The sequence below is a fragment of the Mobula hypostoma genome, chromosome 13 (genome assembly GCF_963921235.1).
Source record: "Mobula hypostoma chromosome 13, sMobHyp1.1, whole genome shotgun sequence".
Lineage (NCBI taxonomy): Eukaryota > Metazoa > Chordata > Chondrichthyes > Myliobatiformes > Myliobatidae > Mobula > Mobula hypostoma.
The window spans coordinates 14102497-14127603 of record NC_086109.1 but is presented as its reverse complement, the minus strand read 5'-3'; the positions used below and the strand labels follow the sequence as shown (position 1 = coordinate 14127603).

Below are 25107 nucleotides of genomic sequence, written 5' to 3'. Positions count from 1 at the left end.
TCAAACTTTACAATTCCTTCCTTGGAGGGTCAGACACCCTGAGCCAATAGGTCGGTCCTGGACTTATTTCCTGGCATAATTTATATATTATTAATTAATTATTTATGGTTTTATATTGCTATATTTATACTGTTCTTGGTTGGTGCAATTGCAACGAAACCCAATTTCCCTTGGGATCAATAAAGTATGACTATGACTATTGTCAAGACTGAAATATGATCAAATAACTTCAGAGCAATATTAATTAATTATCTATTAATAGAGCTTAAGCTTGGAATCACTTAAATCATTCCAAAATGATGAGGTTCTCAGCCGTATGGGAGCTCTTGTAGGCAGCTTTCTGGCGGAAGAACCTTTGGCGACCAGTCACCTTCCTTTCGTGTCCTCTTGTTCTTCGCCCGTCCTTCAAGAATAGTTTCTTTCCCATCTGACCAGATCCTTCATGATTTATAAATACTTCTGTCAGATGCCCTCTCAACCTACCCTGCTCGAAGGAGAACAAGCCTGGATTCTCCTGTCCGAACAAATAACCCAGAGCCCATAACAACGCTTGCTTCTCCAATTTAACTACAGAATCGTACAGCATAGAAACAGGCTATTCAGCCCATCAAGTTCACACCAAAGATCGACTGCACTGATCCCATGCTTTCTCCCTGCATTCTCATCTCTTCTTCCCAAGATTCTACCATTCAGCTGCACACCACGGGGCAAATATCCCAACACACACGCAGACAAAATGCTGGAGAAACTCAGCAGGTCAGCCAGCATCTACGGAGGGGAATAACCATTTGGCATTTTGGGCTGAGACCCTTCATCAGGACTGGAGAGGAAGGAGGCTGAAGTTAGGATAAGAAGTTGAGGAAGGGGTATAAACAGGCAGGTGAAAGGTGAGGCCTTCAATTCTGCTGAATTTGGGAGGTGGAAGGAAGCTGGAGCACCCAGCTGGTCCCCATGTGGTTATAGAGAGAACCTGCAAACTCCACACAGTCAGCACCAGAGGTGCGGGTTGAACTGGGGTTTCGATAGTGTTGTGAGGAAGCTGCACCACAGTGCTGTCCCCGATGGCTCTTATCAATAATGATTATTGAGCTACTGGCATTCCACTTCTACCTGAGCAGGCCAAGGTGACTCCTGATCTACGTGGGGTCTCAGCTGCCCCAGGAGATGACAGGGTGTGGCACCCAGTTCAAGGGCAACTGCTGGTGGTCACTGAAGTTCATCCTGACTTGGAAAAAGTTTTCCTCATTGCTGCCGCATCTACTCACCCGACAGAGTAACACTGTTGCACTTCCTGCCGTCTGTACTTCATCAGTGCTTTGTATTCCCCGACTCTCAGTCTCTTCCCGTCCACGATGCAGGTCCGCTTTGGCCGAGGCTTGTACTTGTAGTCTGGATACTTCTCCAGGTGCTGACGACTCAGCCTTGCCTGCTCCTCGTAGTAGGGTTGCTTCTCAATATTTGACATTGCCTTCCAGCGTGAGCCTGAAAAATCAGACACAGGACCCAGTGTCAACACATGATGCTACTACAGCTCATTGCATTTGGCCCAGAATTGATGCTAGATATCCCAAGAGGACAGCAGAACAAGGGAAAATTCAGTGACGGATTTTTGTGTGTTGATTTCTGCCCATGGCAAGAAGAATTGGCAGTAGTTTGAACTGTGGGCAAAATGCAGTCAGCAATTAACAAGCAGGGGTTATCTCCCTACGAGTCAGAGTGGGTGAACAGCAAGAACAACCAAGGTCGAGGCAGGCAGCAGAGTGCCATCTTGAGGGGAAGCAGCATTCCTGAGTGCTGTCGTTGCTTGGGTAAGAGGTCCCAGTCGGGCTGTTGATCCGGACAAATGAGGGTGGCAGTGAGCTCTCTCTGCACCCTCTCCTGGGTTTCTGAAACATGCATCCCTGGGGAGTCCCGGAGATGGCCTGTATGAGGTGGGGGAGCGTGGCGGAGTGAGGGGGGGGTGGGGGAGGGGGAGAGTGGGGTAGTAAGAGAGGGGGAGAGTGGGGGAGGGGGAGAGTGGGGTAGTAAGAGCGGGGGAGAGTGGGGGAGGGGGAGAGTGGGGTAGTAAGAGGGGGGAGAGGGGGAGAGTGGGGGAGTGGGGGAGGGGGAGAGTGGGGTAGTGAGAGAGGGGGAGATGGGGAGGGGGAGAGTGGGGTAGTGAGAGGGGGAGAGTGGGGGGAGTGAGAGAGGGAGAGAGCGAGGGAGAGGGCGTTGGGGAGGGAGAGGGGCTTATTTTGCTGTTGTTGTCCTGTTTGTTCTACTTGCGTTGTCCCGGTGAACATTGTGGACATGCTATGTTGGCACCAGTATGTGTGACGACACTTGTGGCCTGACCCCAATACAATCTTGGGTGTGTTGATTGTTGGCACAAACAACACATTTCACTGTATGTTTCAACATACATGTGATAAATAAATCTGAACCCGAGTCTGTTACAGGGCGTGACACTAACTCGCTTCACCCTAGGGGGGCCCCAAGGACAGGCTCCAGCCCTCCGCACTGAGAGGGTCTCTGACTCTTGGAGCCACGAAAAATGGGGATGGGTGGGGGAGATATCTGTTTGGTCCTGTACAGTTGGTGCAAAGATCAAGAGGACTGAGAGCTTCAAAGTCCTAGGAATGAACATCACCAATAGCGTGCCCTGGTCCAACCACATACACATCAAAGCCAAGAAAGCTCACCAACACCTCTACTTGCTGAGGAGGCCAGAGAAATTTGGCATGACCCAGTCTGCTCTTACTGATTTTTATCAGTGCACCACATCATGGCTTGGTGTGGAAGCTGCTCTGTCTGTGACCACAGGAAACCACAGAGAGTTGTGGACACACGTCAACACCTCATGAAATCCAGCCTCCCCTCCATGGATTCTCCCTACACTTCTTGCTGCCTCAGCAAAGCAGCCAGCACAATCAAAGACCCCACTTCCCCCGGACATTCTTTCAAAACTACCAAAGCCGGAAAGCACGTACCACCAGGCTCAAAGACAGCTTCTACCCCGCTGTTACAAGACTGTTGAATGTTTCCATAGTTATGATAAGATGGACTCTTGATCTCACAGTCTACCTCGTTATGATCTTACTCCTTACGTCTACCTGCACTGCACCTTCTGTGTCCTGTTACTCTTCATTCTGCACTCTGCCATTGTTTTACCTTGTTCAACCTCAATGCACTCTGCACTGAATTAATTTATATGAACGGTACGCAAGACAAGCTTTCCATTGCACCTTAAACACCAAATAATCTGCAGATGCTGGGGTCAAAGCAACACTCACAACACGTGGGAGGAACTCAGCAGGTTGGGCAGCATCCGTGGAAACGATGAGTCGACGTTTCGGGCTGGAACCCTTCGTCAGGACTTTGAATCCTGACGAAGGGTTCCGGCCTGAAACGTTGACTCATTGTTTCCACAGATGCTGCCTGACCTGCTGAGTTCCTCCAGCGTGTTATGAGTGTTCCATTGCACCTTAGTACCTGTAACAAAAATAAACCAATACTGCACCAATTCCAATCCCAAAATGTGATTGAATTAAGTAAAGAATTAAATACAGTTAGAAACTAAAATTAATTGAAACAATACTGAGTATTTACAAACATGAAAACAAAATGGACAGTTTTTTTTTCCCTTTATCCTGCAGGACATCAACTACAGCTCAACCCATTAACCTTAACCCATGACCTCTAGTTCTAGTCTCACCCAACCTCAGAGCAAAAAACCTGCTTGTATTTACCCTATCTACATCCCTCGTAATTTTGCTTTTCACTGATTTTTCAAGGGTTCAATGAAAATCAGAATCAGGTTTAAGATCATAGGCATATGTCGTGAAATTTGTTTTGAGGCAACAATTCATTGCAATACATAATAATAGAACTATAAATTACAATTTTATATACACACACACACACTGTCTCTCTCTCTCTCTCTCTCTATCTAGTGCAAAATGAGCACAAAAAGTTGTGAGATACTGTACATGAATTAATTGTCCATTCAGAAATCTGATGGCAGTGGGGAAGAAGTCAAGCTTATTGTCATTTAACTACATACATGTACAGTCAAATTAGATAATGTATCAAACCAGTGTGTAAAGCACTGCAGTACATAGAACACACAATAACTTATGAAAGTAAGGACAAAATCTACAGATGAATTACACATAAATAAACAAAGTAAAGGACATAAATTAAATATTATAAGGTATGGAATAAATTAACTGGTGACACTTTCAAATACGATGCGGCAGGGAATTCAGAAGCCTAATGGCCTGAGGGAAGAAGCTGTTCCCCATCCTGACCGTTCTTGTTTTTATGCATCAGAGTCTCCTGTTTGATGGTAGAAAGTCAAAGAGGATGCTGGGTGGATTGGTGGGATCTTTGATAATGTTAAGGGCCCGGAGGGTGCAGCACTCCTGATAAATGTCCCTGATGGATGGTAGGGAGACATCTATGATCTTCTCAGCCATTCTCACAGTCCTTTGTAGGGACTTCTGATCCGATGCTCAGCTGCTTCCATACCAGATGGAGATGCATCTTGTCAGGATGTTCTCAATGCTACTCTTGTAAAATTCGGTGAAGATGGGGGAGTGGGAACTTCGTTTGCCTCAATCTCCTTAGGAAGTAGAGGCACTGCCCTGCCTTCTTATTCACGAAGGTGAAATTGAGGGACCAAGTGAGGCCATCCATGATGTGAACTCAAAGGAAGAAGATGTTCTTAAGATATTGAGTGTGTCCCCTCGGGCTCCTGTACCTCCTCCTTGATGCTAACGATGAGAAGATGGCAAGTCCGGAATGATGAGTGTTCTTAATGACAGGTGCCAGTTTTCTGAGGCATCGGCTTTTGAAGCTGAGGAGTCACACCAAAGTACTTCTGGACTCCTCCAGCAGTTTGGCAGCATCCCACTGTAGACTATATGAGGCAACTGGGTCTGACCTGCAGGACCCCTCGAACGCCCACCTGGGATTGGGCACGGATAGGAGTTGGAGAGTCGGCAAACATAGCGTTTGGAATCACTGGTTATCGGTCAGCAAGATCCCATCTGATATGTAGGGCTCCCTGGAGAAAGCTCCTGTTAAAGTGCTGCAATTAACTCAGCAATTCAAACTGCAGATAAAACACTGGCAACTGGCAGCTCTGTATTTCCACTGCATTAATTATTCATTCCAGCCACTTAACTTGAATACATGCCAGTGAAGATAACACACGTATCTCATGGACACACATGAATCAACAGGATCAATGTACCACTGATTAGATTTGCAAGAGTTGCAGGTGTCCCGGGCACTCTGCCATGTTCTGCACTGACTAAACAAACCTTTACTCCAACCTCCATGGAGTAGTCCTTTTAACAGATCATTGTCCACCACTCACTCTGCAGCAACCCCTATAGCCAGTTTGAGACTTTGGTTTCATATTAATATTACTGGAGCAGAGATGCAGATTATTTTATTGTAATATACAACATTTATTTTTATTTCAGACTCCCTGCATCCACAGTGTTTTATAGAACATAGAACATTACATTACAGCACAGGCCCATGAGATTGCGCTGACTTTTTAACCCACTCCACGATCAATCTAACCCTTCCCTCCCACATAGCCCTCCATTTTTCTATCATCCATGTGCCTAAGAGTTCCTTATGTGCCCCAAATGTATCTGCCTCGACCATCACCACAGCCCCATGTATTCACCACTCTCTGGGTCAAAAAAACCTACCTCTGACATACCCACTATCTACGACATATGACACGTGCCATGTCGTATGACATGGGCGATCATGGTCTTGACCATTATTGTTCTTGGCAAATTTTTCTACAGCTGTGTTTGCCATTGTTTTCTTCTGGGGCAGTGTCTTTACAAAAGGCCACTATCAATATCTTCAGAGACTGCCTGCCTGGCGTCAGTGGTCGCATGACCAGGGCTTGTGTCATGCACCAGCTGCTCAGACGACCATCCGCCACCTGCTCCCACGGCTTCACGTGACCCTGATCAGGGGGCTAGGCAGGTGCTACACCTTGCCCAAGGGTGACCTGCAGGCTAGCAGAAGGAAGGAGCACCTTACACCTCCTTTGGTAGAGACGTATCTCCACCCTATCACCTTAAAATTATATCCCCTTGTGTTATCAATTTCAGTCCTGAGAAAAGTTTCCTGCTATGCGCTCTACTTACATCTGAAGTTTGTGCATTTATTTTTCTTTCCTGCTCACGACCTTTATTCATATTTGGAGGGCATGAGCTGTCATGAAAGGCTGGATAGACTTGGGATGTTTTCTCCAGAGCTTCGGAGACTGGAGGGAGATCTGATAGAGCTTTGCAAGATTATGAGAGGCATAGATAGAGTAGACAGGGAGTATCTGTTTCCCAGGGTAGAAATATCTAATACCAGAGGGCATGCATTGAAGGCGAGATGCGGTAGGTTCAAGGGGGACGTGAGGGATAAGATTTTGCTCAGAGAGTGGTGGATTCCTGGAATGTGCTGCCCGGTACAGTGGTAGAGGCAAATACATTGGAGGCTTTTAAGAGATGTTTAGATAGGCACACGGATATGAGGAAGATGGAGGGATATGGCCATGGAGTAGGTTGGAGGGATTAGTGTTTGGGTGTTTTAAATTTGTTTTTTTACTGTTATGGTGCAAACGGTCCTGTGCTGTACTGTTCTATGTTCTATGTACACTTTTTCAACTTGGACCAGATACAAGTTACAAGTCTCTGCCGTTCTCACTCAGCCAGCACCACTACAACTTGCACCATTCAGCGCGGGATAGGCCCTTCCGGCCCTTCAAGCTACGCAGCCCAGCAATCCCCCGATTTAATCCAAGCCTAATCATAGGATAATTTACAATGACCAATTAACATACCAACTGGTAGGTCATTGGACTGTGGGTTGAAACCAAACCCACGCGGCCACATGGAGAACGTACAAACTCTTTATAGCAGCGGGAGTCTCTTCTGGTCTCGATCTTATTACGTTCTTTGTTCTTCTCATGATCCCCCTTCTCTTCAAGATTTCTGATTTCTAACTTTCCTCATCTCCAATGAAAGATCAAAGATCAGAACCATTGTGTTTTTCTCTCTCCCTGCCGGACCTGCTGACGGTTTCCAATATTTTCCGGCTTTATTTCAGATTTCCTACATCTGTAGACAAAGTTCGATTGAATCCGACTCCCAATGCAGAGGATTATGCTTTCGTTGGATTGACCCTAAAGGAAATGAGTGGGAGCCCAACCAAAAAGAACAATGAGGCTCATTTTAAATGTAGTGTGTGCATTGGAGATTATATTCCCAATGAAATGGACTGCTTTCTACAGAATAATATTCCCACTTGAAATGAAACGTGTTCAAACAGGTTGATATTCCCAAAGGAGCCGACTGCATCCATTGTATAATGAGATTTTGCAAGATAAGAAACTGCATAAGGAAACAGTCTCAGGAATAGATTACATAGCTCTTTCAGTTTATTTTGTTTCAATGAGATTAAGGCTGAATTGTGTCCATAAACCTGGCAGTTTCCCTGTAGCCTTTAATCTCTTTGCTTAACAATAAATCCAAAGCTAGATTTATAATTAACAGTTTATCTGCATCAACTGCAATACATGCAGGAGATCCACAATCTCGGATTTGGAGGCTCCTCACTGCTTCCCTCCTTGGTCCTGACCCTAACCGCTCGTCCGAGGATTCCCATCCACCAGAAATTCACCTTGTTCCACTGACCCCATCAGTTCCCCTAACCAGCTAACCAAATTGTCACTTGGTAAATTGGATGGACACACTTGTTTATATTGACTTTCCTCGCAACTTAATGTAATGTATTAGATAGAACAAAGAACAGTACAGTACAGGCCCTTCAGCCCATGATGTTGTGCTGATCCTTTAACTGACCCCAAGATCAATCTAGCCCATTTTTTCCACACAAGCCTCCATTTTTCTTTCATCCATGTGCCTATCTAAGAGTGTCTTAGATGTCCCCAATGGATCTACCTTTACCACCACCTACTACTCTCCATATAAAAATCTACCTCTGCCATCCCCCTCTATAATTTACTCCAAACTCCTTAAAGTTATGCTACCTCATATTAGTGATTTGGACCCTTGGAAAGTCTCTGGCTGCCTACTCGATCTATGCCTATAATCATCAAGTCACCGCTCATTCTCCTTTTCTCTAAAGAGAGAAGCCCCAGCTTGCTCAGTCTATCCCCGTAACACAGCCTCTTTAAACCAGACAGCTCCTGGTCAGTCTCTTCTGCACCCTCTCTAGAGCTTCTGCGTCCTCCTTATAATGAGGCAAACACCATATTCTGAGTGTGGTCAATATTACAAACAAAATACTTCAGGAATTTTTTTTTAGAGCTGCAGCGTTATCTTGTGGCTCTCGAACTTAATCGCTCGACTAATGAAGGCCAACACACCATACGCCTTCACCATGTCAAGTTAAGCAGTAACTTTGAGGAATCTTTGGATGCAAGCCCCAAGATCCCTCTGTTCCTCCACACTGTTGTGCCATTAACCCTATTTTCTGCCTTCACATTTGGCCTTCGAAAGTCAATCACTTCACATTCTTCTGGATTGAAATCCTATCTGCCACTTCGCAACCCAGCTATCAATGTCCCTTTAAAAACGCAAAGATGGGGAAATCTGCAGATGCTGGAATTTCAAGCAACAATTCCAGCATCTGCAGATTTCCTCGTGTTTGCGTTTTTAAATAAGCAGGATCTCCCAGTGGCCACACATTTTAATTCCACGTCCCATTCCCATTCTGATATGTCTATCCACGGCCTCCTCCACTGTAACGACGAAGCCACACTCAGGTTGGAGGAACAACAACTTATATTCCGTCTGGGTAGCCTCCAACCTAATGGCATGAACATTGACTTCTCAAACTTCCGTTAATGCCCCACCTCCCCCTCGTACCCCATCCGTTATTTATTTATATACACACATTCTTTTTCTCTCTCTCCTTTTTCTCCCTCTGTCCCTCTCACTATACCCCTTGCCCATCCTCTGGGTTTCCACCCCACCTTGTCTTTCTCCCCGGACCTCCTGTCCCATGATCCTCTCGTATCCCTTTTGCCAATCACCTGTCCAGCTCTTGGCTCCATCCCTCCCCCTCCTGTCTTCTCCTATCATTTTGGATCTCCCCCTCCCCCTCCCACTTTCAAATCTCTTACTGGCTCTTCCTTCAGTTAGTCCTGACGAAGGGCCTCGGCCCGAAACGTCGACTGTACCCCTTCCTAGAGATGCTGCCTGGCCTGCTGTGTTCACCAGCAACTTTGATGTGTGTTGCTATCAATGTCCCTTTGTAACTTCTGCACGATCCGCAGCACCACCAAGCTTTGTATCAGCTGCAGTCTTACTACCCTACACTTCCACACTCTCATCCTTTTCATTTATGACAGGAGTTCTTAACCTTTATTCTGCCATGGACTCCCACCATTAACTGAGGAGTTCGTGGACTCTAGGTTGCAAACCCGTGATTTATAAGGATCACAAAGAGTCTGATGTTGCGGTGTTTGCTGAGCTTGGCAGACGTTCCACCACCAGTCGAGGTGACATCCTCAGTGTGCAGCTGTTGGTGTTCCTTTCTGAGAGTGCTCGTGTTTATATAGGCCCTCGTTTACTTGCCTCGGTCCTGACTGGCTATCTCTTCGTTGACCTTTGAATTCTGTTGGTTCACGTTTCTTTGGCTCTTAGGGGTTCATAGATGGGGCCTATATAAATGTGAGCACTCCCGGAGGGAAACACCAGCAATTGCGCATTGAGGAAATCACCTCAACTGGTGATGAAATGCCTGCAAGCTAATTGCCGAGCTCGGCGAGCACCGTAGCATCTTTCTTTTTAAATCTCTTTATTAATTTTCTAAAATTATAAACAGAATAACAATATTGATGCAGAGAGATTGGAATAATCTTATTGTTGATAAGCATGTACAAAAAAGATTTCAAATAATACAAGTAAAATAGACTTCCAAACTCTTGATATAGTCATAGAGAAAAAAGAAATAAAAAGAAAAAAATACAAAGAACCCCCCAAAAAAAAACAAAAACAAAAAAACTAAATACTAAACCCAAAAAAAGAAAGCAAATGGAACAAAACAAGGCTAGACCATTATCTTAAATCGAATGCGTTAGTAATGTCATCAACTCTGCTCCTCTAATCATATATTTTAAGTTAATATGAAGGATTCGGAAAGGTCAAATTACATCATATGAAAATGTTGAATAAATGGTTTCCAAGTCTCTTCAAACTTAACCATAGGATCAAAAATGTCACCTGATTTTTTCTAAGTTTAAACATAATATAGTTTGGGAAAACCATTCAAATGTAGTAGGAGGATTGGTCTCCTTCCAGTTCAATAAAATGGATCTTCTGGCCATTAGCACCGTAGCATCAAATGCCTCAACCTGAGCTACCAATATTCACCACCATCTTAAGTCACAAAGAATAGGGAGTCAGTCAGAAAGTAGGAATACAGTTAGAAAGATGGCCCACCAATTCATAGACTACCCCTGGAAATGTCCTCACATTTACTCCAACTGTAATTTCACTGCCCAAACAATCAAATTCCTCACCCAGTATCTTGCTGATGCTGGAGTTGTGCATGTCAGGGTAAGTCTGAAGAATCTTCCTTCGCTCATCCTTTGCCCATACCATGAAAGCATTCATAGGTCGCTTGATGTGCTCGTGATTGCTGCCTCTGGATTCATAGCCTTTTGCCCCGGGAAGAGCCAAATTTCCTGATGGAAGCAAAACGAATATATTATGACTGAGTATTTGCTGGCTTTCTACAACATTTGAAGGGAATTGACGTGTACAGAACATCGCCTGTTATTGCAAAAACGATGGAGTTTTGTGACCTTACCACAACTGGGACACTGAGCCCAGTTTTGGTCTCCTCAAGGATACGGTTGTGTTGGAGGAAATTCAGATGAGGTTTGCCATGCTGTTCCCAGCGGCATCTTACGATGAAGGATTGAGCAGGATAGGTCCAAGTTCATTGGAGTTAAGAAGAATGACAGGAAATATTGTTCAAAGGTGATATTATTTGGGGTGGCACAGTGAAGCTTGAAGAGATGATCCTTACAGCTCCAGTAGTTCCCGGTTCGATTCTGACCTCTGGTGCTGTCCATGTGGGTTTTGTCTGTTCTCCCTGTGACTGCAATGGGTTTCCTCGCATGACCCAACAATGTGTAGGTTGGTAGGTTGATAGTCCAGTGTCAATTACCCCATGTATGATAGTGAATGTGAGAATATATTGGAGGGGAAGTTCATGGAAACATTATAAGGATAACAAAGCAAGAATTTAAGTCAATGGGTGGTTGATAGCATGGAGTAAATGGGCCAAATGGCCAGTTTCCACAACATATCTCTTTATGACTGTACTTGGAGGAGTTACAATGGCTGAATATGCTGTACTCAACTTCTCATTCACTAGGAACTCCTCAATAACGAAAGTGGCGATGGGGATGAGAAAGACATCCCCCTCACTGCCCAGGGAAGGGATCTCATGCCACATACCTTCAGAGTCGTTGCCTATATTGAAGTCCTCATTTCCACTTGCTGCTCTGCCGTCATCTCCTTGCTTTGCGTGTGGAGACTCCGTTACCCTCGAGTCCTGTGGGGAGGTGCATGGTTAGAGCAAACTCTCTAGGGAAGATAAGTGCAGGAGCACAGTCCCCCACCCCTGACCGTGCCATGGTGGGAGAGTAAAAACCCAACTCAATGCAGCAGACTTTCTCCAACAATCCTTCTCATGAACCACAAATAACAATCCTTCTCATGAACCACAAATACTGTGAACTTGTACTCAGTGGCCACTTTATTAGGTACACCTCTTCACCTGCTCGCTAATGCAAAATTCTAATCAGCCAATCATATGGCAGCATCTCAGTGCATAAAAGCATGCAGACTTGGTCAAGAGGTTCATTTGTTTTTCAGACCAAACATCAGTATGGGGAAGAAATGGGACCTAAACGACTTTGATCATGGAATGATTGTCAGTGCCAGACAGGGTGGTTTGAGTATCTCAGAAACTGCTGATTTCCTGGGAAAGGGAAGGAGGAAGGAATCAGAGGGAGGTGATTGGCAGGCGAGAAGAAGAGAATGGGTAAGAGGGGATCCAGAATGGGGAATAGAAAAGGGGAGAAGGGAGAGGTGGGGATTAATGGTTAATCTTTCTTCATTTTAATCATTTGTTTCCTTTAAATAAAAAATTGTAAAACATTGGCATTAACTCTTAAATTCAGAAATAGTCTTTGTTATATTTTTATTACATTACGGTGATTTACTGAAGTTTTTACACTAAATGAAGGACTGTTGAGGTTTTTATTCTATTACTGCTACATGACAGGGTCAAAGAAGAAGAGGTACTGTACCCTGGGGAAGGAATGTCTGGATGCTGGGGCAAGCAGATCCAAAGATGCAGAGAGGCAATTGTCAGAGCCACTGTAGGGTAGGATATACAGATGATTCCACTTAATTGGGCCATCAGTTAATCAGGACTGCTCCTTATTTTGGGAGAACAAAGACTAATCAATAAAATAGCTGAGATTCTTCTTGCTTAGTTGGGACACTATGTTACTTAATTGGGGCAGGAGACTGTTGCTGTACAGTTTCTAATTAGCGTCACTTTGTTGGCTGTTAGACACTACACCATGCTCAGAGCGAACACTTTTTAAATAACGTCAGTCACATGTGACTGTGTTCAACGAGCAGTAATTTTTCTCACTGATAGCTGGCAAGAGATAAGCAGTAAGACAATTCAGAACTGTTTTGCTCACTGTGGTTTCAAGCATTCAGTCTTGGAGATGCCAGAAATTCCCAGAAGTGAGGTCAAGTTAACTATGAAGAAATTGAAGCTATTGAGAATCATGTTGAATATGAAAATTTGGAGGATATAATCGTCAATAGCACTGCATGAAGGCAAACCATATCTGCACTAGGTAATAATCAAAAGAACAGGTCTGTATACTCTGGATGAATTCTTGTCAATAACTATTAGGAACTAATACAGAGTTTTATAGCACTGTAGTCATATTGATAGTGTTCTCATTTGGTTTGTATTTCATTTAAATACATAATTTCTTACTCATTTAGCAGTAATTTGTGTATTTTTACACTTTTTTATCTATTTCCATGAAACTTCGGTTAACTGGGACAGTCACTTAATTGGGCCAAAAGGCACTTGTCCCAGTGTGTCCCAATTAACCAAAATCCACTACATAAAAGCACTCGAGGAGAGTGGTGGCAACGCATCCAACTTGCATGGCACCGTAGCGTAGTGATTAGTGTAATGCTTTAGTGACCCAGGTTCAATTCCCGCTGTCTTTCTGCAAGGAGTCTTTAGGCTCTCCCATGATTTTGTGAGTTTCCTCCAGGTGCTCCGGTTTCTTCCCACATTCCAAATATGTACGAGTAAGATGTGGGCACACTATGTCGGTGCCAAAAGTGTGGAGATTTTTGCGGGCGGCCCCAGCACACCCTTGGACTGTGTTGGTGGATGACACAAAAGACTCATTCCACCATATGTCTCAATGTACATGTGACAATGAAGCTAATCTTGCATACTACAGTTGAATGTACGTGGCTGCTAGCAGTTCTCCTCCTTGCCAGAAGGGGCCGCCGTGCTTGGTAAGTTGGTCATGTGTCACTGGTTGCACGTTGAGAAACAATAGGGGTGCAGAGGAAAGGATTGAGTCAGACAGATAATAAATCTGAGCGGGAGGGAGGGGGTTACAGACTGAAGTCTGCGGGTGAATGGGGATGAGCAGGAAGTGGAGGGAGCAGATTCCAGTTGCTGGGACCTCTTGCACGCATCAGTGGGCAACTATCACTAACTCTTTGTGCGCCTACCTCATTCCCATAGGCATAGTATCCCCGAGAGGCAGAAGGCACTCAGGCCTTTAAGCCAACAAGGCAACATTAATCCTACCCTCACCCAATTTATTCCCCCCACATTGTCATTAACTGCCCCCAGAGTCTACCACTAGCCCACACAGTAGGGGAAACTTCCAGTGGTCAATTAATCTACTGTCTCACCCGTCTTTGGGATGCGTGAAAGAACTAGGGCAGCCCGAGGGATGGTCACAGGGAGAATGGGCAAATGTGTGATCTTTGAGGCTGAAGGCTTGTGTATGTCATTGTCATCCACAGAGGCAAATATTTCAGTACTCCACCTGACTACCTGCCACCCAGCATAACCTCATGCTCACCCAAACTCTGCCGTCAGCAAGTCCTGCCAATCCATGACCTCCGCACCTCCCCAGCTTACACTGGCAACCTCCCCCCTCCCAGCTGTGCCTCAATTTTTAATTGTTTGGGGTATTTACTATGGGGAATAAGTTCAACAGCTGCACAGTAGTGTGGCAGCTTCATAAAGCTCTGGTTAAACCACACCAGTCTTCCTTTCTGGTTGCCTCATTATTGGAAGGATGTAGAAGCTTTAGAGAGATTTAAAAGGTGGGGGGAGGTGAAAAGGTGGCCCTCCCCCCACCCCCAACTTTTAAAACTATCCACTTCTCAGCTTTTTTTTCTTCATTCCTGCCAAAGGGTCTCGGCCCGAAGCATCGACTATACTTTTTTCCATAGGTGCTGCCTGGCCTGCCGAGTTGCTCCAGCATTTTGCGTGTGTGTTGCTTGGATTTCCAGCATCTACAGGCTTTCTCTGGTTTGTGATCAGATTGATCTGACAGTAGGTTAAAAGATCAACACAACATTGTGGGCCAAAGGACCTGTACTGTACTATGTTCTACATTCTTATCCTTGTTTTGAAACACTTCCTCGTCTTGCTCCTTCCCATTCCCAAGTTCTTCTCAGTGTCTAATCCATAAGCGCTTGACCACTAGCAGGCATCGGCCTGGACCCCAGCCTCTGAAATTGCCTCTTTCAACCTGTCACCTCTTCTCTGGTGACCTAGAACATCTACAAGAGCAGGGAGTGTAACTAACAGAGCTAACTCTCCCTTGGCAACATAAAATATATGTACGGCTTCTTTTCTGGACATCTCCTTGATCACCTTATTAAGTTGCTGTGGCCTGGGGTTGCTTTTTTCTTCAACAATGCTTCTAAGAGTTCCAGGAGATGCTTTTATCACATTAAGAAGCAGAGGGCTGACCTTATTGAGCTTTATTAAATTATGCAGCACATACAAAGGTTGAAGATGAAGAGTGAATGATATAAAGGAGACCTATAGGGAGAAGGTTTCATACACAGGGCGGGTGGGTACATGGAACAAGCTGCCAGAGGAGAAGGTAGAGGCAGGTACCGTCACGATATGCACATTCTCTCTGTGACTTTTCAAGTTTTATTCCGGGCTTTCTCGTTTCCTCCCAGTCCCTAGAAGCTTGTGGGTTGGCAGATCTGCTGAGCAGGTGCCAATGGAAGAATCAGTGTCGTGCAGACTGATGAAACTGACAAAAATTGGTGAGCTACCCACTTTCCGGCAAAGGGCTAGGAGGTGAGAAGTTTGAGAGTTAATGGCAGTGAAGATTTTCAATGAGGGGACAGGCAGGTCAAACTCGTTTTCCTCTGGGCTGTAGAGGTGTTAGCGGATGACAGAATGTTTTATAGGGAAGTAAGTGAGGGACTGGGAATGTTCAGAGAGCCAACATAGATTTATGAGCTGAAAGGTCTCCCAATATATTGTAAAGAAATATGGGTTATGTGAAATATTATGTTGTCAGTATTATCATTAGTTACAGTTTGTCTTCTTTTTTTGTATGTTCATATACATTTTTTCATAAAATTGCATTGCATTTTTTCCCCGTAAATGCTTGCAAGAAAACAGATCTCAAGGTAGGAAATTAAATTTGAATATCCCCCGACCTTTCCTCCTCCAACTTCTCTTGGAGATTCGCATCCACAAATTCTCTCCCAGCCCTACAAGCACTGGAGATCTCCAGTCTCCAAGTATCCCACCACAAGAGTACTGACCAAAAACTGACCCGGGCAACAGATTGATTGACACACATAAAAGTTGCTGGTGAACGCAGCAGGCCAGGCAGCACCTCTTCCTGGAGATGCTGCCTGGCCTGCTGCGTTCACCAGCAACTTTTATGTGTGTTGCTTGAATTTCCAGCATCTGCAGAATTCCTGTTGTTAACAGATTGATTGAGACAGGTTTTCTTGGTCGGTCATTAACCTGAAATGTTAACACTGCTCTGCCCTCCAACAGCTGCTGCCTGACCTGCCAAAGTATCTCCAGTATTTTTGGCTTTTAGTTCAGATATCTGGTATGCCCATGAAGGGCTTGGCGTAACACTATTACAGCACTGGGGGCACGGGTTCAATTCCTGCTGATGTCTTCTGTCTGTAAGGAGTTTGTATGCCTGCCCATGACCACTTGGGCACTTGGGGTTCCTCCAGGTACTTCAGTTTCCTCCCACGTTCCAAAGATACGTGGGTTAGGGTCAGTAGTGAGTTTTGGGCATGCTATATTGATGCCAGAAGCAGGGTGACACTTGTGAGCTGCCACCGGACTGTGTTGGTCTTTGAAGCGAACATTGCACCGTACGTTTCAATGTCCATGTGACAAATAAAGGCTAATCTTTGAATTGCTGTGGAGATCCAAGTGGCTGTGGACAGCGTAAGAGGCCAAAATTGGTGAAGTGCCCACTACACTGTCAGGGCTAGGTGATGAGCAGTTTGAGAGTTAATGGCAGCGAAGATCTTCAAGGAGGGGGACAGGCAGGTCAAATTCGTTTTCCTCTGGTCCGCACTGACCTTTTCCTTCCTGCCATTGTTTGCACCAGGGCTTTCCATTGCCCGACTCTTCCCAAGAAAGATCTGCTTTGGACTCTGTGTGGCCTTCCCGACTGTATCCTGCTCCACCGGATAACCTGGAGGGCACAAAAATGAAACTGGAATATAAACTCGCAGCCACCTTCCCAACTTCCAGAGACATAAGCAAAGCTCGGCAGAACCAGCCCACGGGGCACCGAGGCAAAAGTGCCTGGCAGCGAGATGGAAGGTCATCTTCAGACAGAACCCTGACCACAAAACCCCTATAACTGGACAGCAATGCTCAACTGCTGCCTTTCCCCTGCTCCTTGCCTTGGACCAGGACATCAGGTGGGAGACAGAAACTATTTCCATTGCTGCTGGGACACTAGGCTTCATTCAAGCAATCCAAAGCCAGAGAATGAGCTCAGGAAATATTCCCACCAACAGTGGGGTGGTTGAACTTTGGAAACCTGGTTTGTGAACACCAATCGCTGTCAGATTAATTTAAGAATTTTTGACTTTGCACCAGAGGAGATACTGGGGGATAAGGAGAAGAGGTGGTTACTTGGATGCAGGTCACATGTCAGCTGTCATCCAATCCAGCGCTTGGAAGGAGTGAGGGCGGAGAGACCTGCCTGCTGTTCCGTTATACAGACAGCCTCTTTCTCCTGAGGAATGGGCCCCTCGTATTAAAGGCAACACTTGGGAAAGGCACACATTGGAACGATTGGGAAGGGCTCAGGGAGGCCACGCACAAAAATCAGAGAGGGAATTCTGTCAGAAGCATGGTGGAGCAACAGGCCACTCGGCCCTTCGAGCTGGCTCTTAATCTCCCCTCCACCCTCCCTTCTATCCTCATTTAACACCCTGTTCCCTTCCCCCTCTAATTTTCCCCAGCATCCCTGACCACATAATTAGAAATTTTGAACTCTTGGTGAATATGTGTGATTAATTAGTTGAAAAAAAAACTAACACATCAAGTTGTCATCCATCAGAAGGCAAATACATATATAAAGGCAGAAATATAATGAAAAGAATATACAGATAACCAATGTATGCTCTTTACATATTGGCTATATGTAAGCATCTTTCTTTGTACTCCTGCCTTTATATATCTACTGCTGGACACTGGCAGAGGGGCCAGCATTTATTGCCCATCCCTCATGACTTATAAGATGGCAGTGTGGTGATTGCTCCACTTTCATTAATTCTGTGATGTAATGGAGCTCCCTATTAGGGCTTAATGATGCTGAAAAATTGGTATGCTATATGCAAACCTGGAAGGCACTCGACTTGGGAGCAAAATTCCAGAGCAGCACCTCTCGAATCCTTCTAGGAAAGATATGGAAGGGCCACTGCAGAGGATCGTAAAAAGCTGCAGAGGGTTCTAAACTCAGCCAGCTCCATCGTGCACACCAACCTCCCCAGCATCGAGGACATCTTCAAAAGATGATGCTTCAAAAAGACAGCATCCATCATTAAGGACCCCCCATCACCCAGGACGTGCCCTCATCTTATTGCTACCATCAGGGAGGAGGTACAGGAGCCTGAAGACGCACACTCAAAGATTGAGGAACAATTTCTTCCCCTCTGCCATCAGATTTCAGAATGGACAATGAACCAGCCCATGAACACTACCTCACTAATTTTGCTCTCTATTTGCACCGGTTATTTAATTTAATTACATACATATATATTCACACACACATACATACACATAGTACACAAATATACTGCTGCCACAAAACAACAAATTTGACGACATACGCCAGTGATATGGGACCTGATTCTGATTTAGAATTGGGAGTGGGCTGTTGTCAAGGAAGAGTTTGTCACTAAGTTTAAGATATATTCTGTTTTAATTCAAAAACTCTCGAGGTAAGGTTCCTTTGCCTGATAATACAGGGTGTTAACTCAGGAAAAGTAGACAAGATAGATCAGGAAGTGTGACTGTGAATTGTCGTCAGAAGGAGGGGTTTTAAGCAGATCCGCCCTCGAGGTCCGAGAACAATGGGAGGGAGTGTGACTACTTTAGTGAGGGTTGGAGAGGGAGAGGTGAGTTGTGTGTGCTCTTGGCTGCTGCCCAACTAAGGAAGAAGAACAGGAAGGAAATGCAGGTTCAGTGACTACGGGGACAATGAGGAAATGAGTGTGACACAGACAGGGCTGATTGGTGATGACGTCAGACTTAGAAAAATGCCAATCAGAAATCTAACTTTGTCTTGTCCTGTGTCCAAGAGTCAGAGGTCCAAATTCTTAGCGAATTGTCTCAGGTGTCCTAGAACATGGGGAAATGTCCAAAAGGAGAAAGGAAGTCAAGGCAGAGGCGTTAACTGGATCCACAGAACAAGAGTGAAATGACAGCTAACTGTCCGACATGGCCCTCAGATTCATTCTAGACCATCTCATTGTCTTCTCCGACAGAACTGGATGGTAATGAATGAGCTGTCAGAGCAGGTCGATGGTCGCCTTTGTCTTGCCTCTGGATATTGCCAAAGGAGATGAGCCGCAGCAGACATAGACAGAGAGTAGCTGCACAGACGCAAGTGTAGCACAGACAGAAAGAGAAAGACAGACGTTTAAGATGGTCAGACAGAGACAGTTGCACGGGGGCAGAGACAGACACTCAGGACAGTTGGAGACAGACAGTTGCACAGGGACAGGGACAGACACTGCAGACGGTCAGACTGACACTCAGGACAGTCGGAGACAGGCAGTTGCCCAGGGACAGGGACAGACACAGACACGACAGACGGTCAGACAGACAGATGTGCATGGATAAGAGACGAACAACTGCTTTGCACACAATGAGCCATAGGTGCACACGCCACACGAACACGTGAGGTCATCTTGTACTGGAAATGAGAACTTAGCTTTCCATGTGTTGGAACTAGTGCTGTCTCGCACCTGCTCACTGGGATAACCAGGATAGAATGACATGCAGGAAAGGGGTAGATCCTACTGGGAAGTGGATACTGTGCACCCCTCACTCCCAGTGCCTTCTAGCTGCCACATTTGCAGCTAGTTGCTCATTAACTTAATGCGGATGAAACTGAGCAATGTTGGGACCCTGCATTTATTACATTCCCTCACATCTTATGGCACTTTGGCATATTTCTTAACAGATTTTAGACCATGGTTGGACAACTCAAAGTATCAATTCTCTTCACATAATCATCTATCTTTAGGGGTTTAATGGACCTGCTCAAACAGCAAGGGAGAATCTACATTAAGTATATCTCATCGGCTCTCCATGATTACTTCTCATCTTTGCTTTGCTAGAACTCTCCTGTACAGTACTTATAAAAGCCAGAGAGAAAAGTCAAGGACTTACAGACTCAAATTTGGAGAGAGAGGAGTGTAACTGGGAAAAAATTGTGGGATCACTGCGTTTACATTTCTTCCTAATTTTCCATTCAAATGGACACCACTGTCAGCCTATTTCCTGACTCAACTTCCTCCAGCATCACCTTTCAGCTGTTTGCCTTTTGTAAACTCGTTCCTTCTGACATTTTTTGTCCCCTACCTCCACCAACTGGGAAGGTCAGTTGGCTGTGGAGACTACTCTGCATGTGTGGGACATGAGACGACAGCCCCAACTTAATGTCTGGGGGAAGCTCTTAGCACATCACAAAAAAAGCTGCCAAACAGTCTTCTGGCTTGACATACAAGCTTAAAATGTAAAAATGAACAGTTACTGACCCCAGTGAATCCTCCAGAAAACTTCTTTACTTATCATTTCTATTAAAGAAAGGCAGTTGAAAAGGAATGTTAGTATCCTACCAAACAAAGAGACCTGTGAAGTCCCCCACCCAATGCAGAAGCCTTTCAGTCACAGTGAAACACACAGCAAGTATCGCACTTCTGCTCAGAGCGTGGGTGCTGGATTCTGCACCTACTTAAACCCAACGCAGGTGTTTGAAGACACAATACTCTGCCCTTGGTAACTTACCAAGCATTCTGGTCACCCAGAGCACAAGAAGTGATTTGTGATTATATCAACAAGAGGAAACCTTCTCCTCCCTTGCTCAGCTATGGTTCTAAACTAATGAGATCAGGTTCCACAGTCACAAGCCCTCACTGTCACGGGTTAGGCAGGATAGACAAAGAAGAGTAAGTAGATATTGTTTTCTTGGATTTTCAGAAGATCTTTGACAAGCTGCTGCTCATGGAGCTACCAAACAAGATAAGGGCCTGTGATACAGGAAAGACACTAGTATGGATTGAAGATAGGCGGGAGCCAAGAGTGGGAGTAAAGGATTTGCTGCCGTTGACTAGTGGCATTCTGCAGTGGTTGATGTTGGAACTGCTTGATTTCATGTTATATGACAATGATTTTGATGATGGAATTGATGGCTTTCTGGCCAAGTTTATGGATGATACAAAGATAGGTGGATGTGGCGCATGGCCAAGTGGTTAAGGCGTTGGACTACCAATCTGAAGGTCGTGAGTTTGAGCCCCAGCCGAAGCAGTGTGTTGTGTCCTTGAGCAAGGCACTTAACCACACACTGCTCCAGTCCACCCAGCTGAAAATGGGTACCGGCAAAATGCTGGGGGTTAATCTCGCGTTAGACTGGCGTCCTATCCAGGGGGGGAGTCTCGTTCTCTCAGTCTCTTCACGCCACGGAAACCGGCGTAAGCACCGGCCTGATGAGCATATAAGGCTCGGGACAGACTTTAACTTAACTAAAGATAGGTGGAGGGGCAGGTAGCGTTGAGGAAGTAGGGAGATAGATTAAGAGAATGGGCAAAGAAGTGGTAGAGGGAAGTGTATGATTGTGCACTTTGGTAGAAGGAATAAAGGCATAGGCTATTTTCCATATGGGGAGAGAAGCCAGGAATCAGAGGTGCAAAGGACTTGGGAGTCCTAGTGCATGATCCTCTGAAGGTTAACTTGCAGGTTGAGTCAGTAGTAAGGAAGGTAAATGCAATGTTAACATTAGTTTTGAGAAGATTAGAATATAAAAGCAAGGATAGAATGTTAAGGGTTAACATTTGGAGTGTTGTGAGAGTATTGAGCCTCACATCTAAGAAAGACTGAGCTGGCATTGGAGCGGATCCAGAGCAGGTTTTCAAGAATGATCGCTGGAATGAAAGGGTTAACATACGAGGAGCATTTGATGGCTCTGAGCGTGTACTTGCTGGAGTTTAGAAGAAAGAGGGGGGAACTAACTGAAACCAACAGATATTGAAAAGACTAGATAGAGTGGACAGGCAGACAGTATTTCCAGGAGTGGAAGAGTCTAGGACAAGAAAGCATAACCTCAGAATAGAAAGACGCTCCTTTAGAACAGAGAAAAGGAGGGATTTCTTTAGTCCGGTTCAATCCCAGCCTCAGACAAAGTTTGTGTGGAGTTTGCACATTCTCCCTGTGATATTGCGGGTTCCCTTAAATGTTCAGGTACCTCCCCATGTCTTGAAGACACATGGAGTGATAGGTTAATTTACTCTAGAGTGCAGGTGGATGGTAGAACTTGGGAAAATTCTACCAAATGTTACCACCCACCTTAAATTCATGATAAATGTAGGATTGGTGTGAAATGAGTAGTTGATGTTCAGCATCAGTTACTGACCAGTGCTTGGGGGAAGGGCCTGGTTCCATGTTGTATCTCTTTATGACTCAGTGACATATGGGTCAGTGATTTCACTACCCACTGAAAATTGCCCCTAGCATGGATGAGATGGGATATGGTAATGGGAGAAAATTGGAATTAGTGTGAGATGATGCTTAATGTTCAGCATAGACTCAGTGGGCTGAAGGGCCTGTTACTGTATGGCCATGAGTATGACAAGGACCACGCACTCTGGACGGGGAAAGGTAAGCATTGAAAAATGCCATGGAGAATGCAAAGCGTTTATTTTCACACGGAAGTAAAGGCAAGGAAGTGGCCAGCCTCCAGTATAGTGCGGAGTTTGTTCCCACACCAGGAACAATAATCTACAAGAGTGTTTGTCAAACAAAACTGCCCATTGAACTGCGCCAGTACGACCTACTGTGCAAGAAAACCGAAAATGGTGGAAGCACTCTTCTGCATGTTCTAAGTAACAGAGGATGGAGGAGATTTACCAGGATGAATCCCAAAATGAAATGTTGCAGGTATGAGCAGAGACTGGACAGCTTAGGTTTGTTTCTCTTGCAGCAGAGATGCTCTCGGGCGGACTCGACTGAGGTGTATAAGACTATGCGAGGCATACAGAAAGTAGATTGTAGGAAACCTTTCCCCGTGGCAGGTGTGTCTAGAGGGCACAGGTTTAAGGTGAGAAGCAGGAGAGTTACAGGGGTCTTGAGGAAAATATTCTTCATTCTGAAATGTGGCGCTTGAAAAGGTGGTGGAGGCAGATGCGTTCACAACATTGGATGAGAGCCACACACAGACTCTTCAGCCCATCTATCCCATGCTGACCAAACTGTCCATCCAGTTAAGTCTGGCTTGTTAGCACTTAAAATATAAAGCACTACAGCATAGTACAAGCCCTTTGGCCCACAATGTTGCGTCTATCTGTTAACCTGCTCTGAGATCAATTTAACCCTTCCCTCCTACAAAATCCTCCATTTTTCTATCATTCATAAGAGTTTCTTAAATGCCCCTAATGTATCTGCCTCTACTGCCAACACCCTGGCCAGGTCTTCCATACACTCACTGTTCTCTGTAAAGAACTTGCCTCTGACACCGCCCCGCCCCAACTCTTTCCTCCAGTCACTTTAAAAATATGCCTCCCCCGGGATTAGCCATTTCCACCCTTGGAAACAGCATTTTGCTATCAACTCCATCTATGTCTCTGAATCATCCCATACACTTATTGGTCCAGTTTCCTTCCAATTAACGTGTCCAACTGTCTTTTAAAAGTTGTTATTGTATTTGCCTCAACTACTTCTTGTGGCAGCTCATTCTACAAACATATCACCCCTCGTGTAAAAACACCATCTGAATGAGCGCATGAATTGTCAAAACCAACAAGTCTACAAAGCAAGTACTGGAAAATGGGAACATGGAAACTGTGCTGTGTGCCCAGTACATCACGGGTAAAGCCCTCCCAGCCATTGAGGACGTCTACATGAAACGCTGTTGTTACAAAGCAGCATCCATCATCAGAGATCCTCAACACCCAGGCCAGGCTCTTTTCTTGCTGCTGCCATCAGGTAGAAGGTACAAGAATCTCAGAACTTGCACCACGAGGTTCAAGAACAGTTACTACCACTCAATTGTTAGGCTTTTGACCAAAAAACGATAAGCACACTCACTTGGAGTTCCCACATCCAATGATCTCACTTTAAGGACACATTATCTTGTTATCTCATGATCTCGTTATTTATTGCCATTTATTTATATTTGCATTCGCTCAGTTTGTTGTTTCCTGCACTCTGGCTGATCTTTCATTGATCCTGTTTACAGTTACTATTCTATAGATTTGCTGAGTATGCCCACAGGAAAATGAGTCTCAGGGTTGTATGTGGTGACATATATACATATACTCTCATAATAAAATTTACCTTGAGCTATTATAGTTATGGATGTGGCGGCCTCTAGGATTCTATGATCCACAGGCGATTCTTCAGATCTAAAGCATTTGGCTGAATCTTCAAGCAGCAAAAAAGTTACAGGTAACAGAATAAATATTAATATGCTCTTACTGTGCTATAGGCACAGTAGCGTAACAGCACAACGTTTTACAGCGCTAACCGGTGATCAACGATTGGGGCTCAATTCCCACCACTGCCAGTAAAGAGTTTGCACGTTCTCCTTGTGATTGCAGGCCTGGGTTTCCTCCGGGTGTGCCGGTTTTCTCCCACGTTACAGACGTGCGGTTCGGGTCAGTGAGTTGTGGGCATATTTTTAGCACCAAAAGTGCGACAACCCTTGCGGGCTGTCCAGTACAATCCTCGCTGATTTAACACATTTCACTGTAGCTGCCGATGCAGATATAACCAATCTAATCTAATCTAATTTAATAAAATATGCCTTCCTCCAGACCAGCAGAATCAGAAGGTTGAAAGCAAGTTACCTCTGGTTAACAAGGATGACGGTGTGCTCGGTTGCAGCTCCGATGCGACTGCGAAGTTGGAAGGTGAGGGACCTCTCCTGTGTTTAGCCTGTGGAGGTGACGGAGACTTTGAAACGTCTCCTCCTTTAGACTTGGCGGTCAGATTCAGTGGCTGGGATGCTTCCTCCTAAAGCCAGGAGGAATTAAGGAGGAAAGATCAGATTTTCAAACCAATGTCAAGTTACTCATTGTCCCCCACTCTCAACGGATGCTCAAAAGCCGAGCGGAGCTGGTAGAATCTGAAGCGACAAACAGTCTCCTGGAGGAACTCAGTGGGTCGAGCAGCATCTGTGGGGAAAGGGAATTAGGTCAAAGCCTGGAGCAGATTTTCAATCTGAAGCATCGACAGTTCTTGCTG

General features: G+C 45.2%; 1 protein-coding gene across 1 annotated transcript in view; it reads right to left on the bottom strand.

Moving 5' to 3' along the window:
* Positions 1 to 25107, bottom strand: part of LOC134355443 (transcription factor SOX-13-like) — a 224782-nt gene that overhangs the window by 6558 nt on the left and 193117 nt on the right. Inside the window, exons 9-14 of the mRNA XM_063065317.1 lie at positions 24711 to 24876; positions 20409 to 20447; positions 16707 to 16822; positions 11505 to 11601; positions 10559 to 10723; positions 1266 to 1482 (exon numbers count right to left, since the gene is read on the bottom strand). Of these exons, the coding sequence (XP_062921387.1) occupies positions 1266 to 1482; positions 10559 to 10723; positions 11505 to 11601; positions 16707 to 16822; positions 20409 to 20447; positions 24711 to 24876 (800 nt within the window). The remainder of the gene's footprint in view (positions 1 to 1265; positions 1483 to 10558; positions 10724 to 11504; positions 11602 to 16706; positions 16823 to 20408; positions 20448 to 24710; positions 24877 to 25107) is intronic.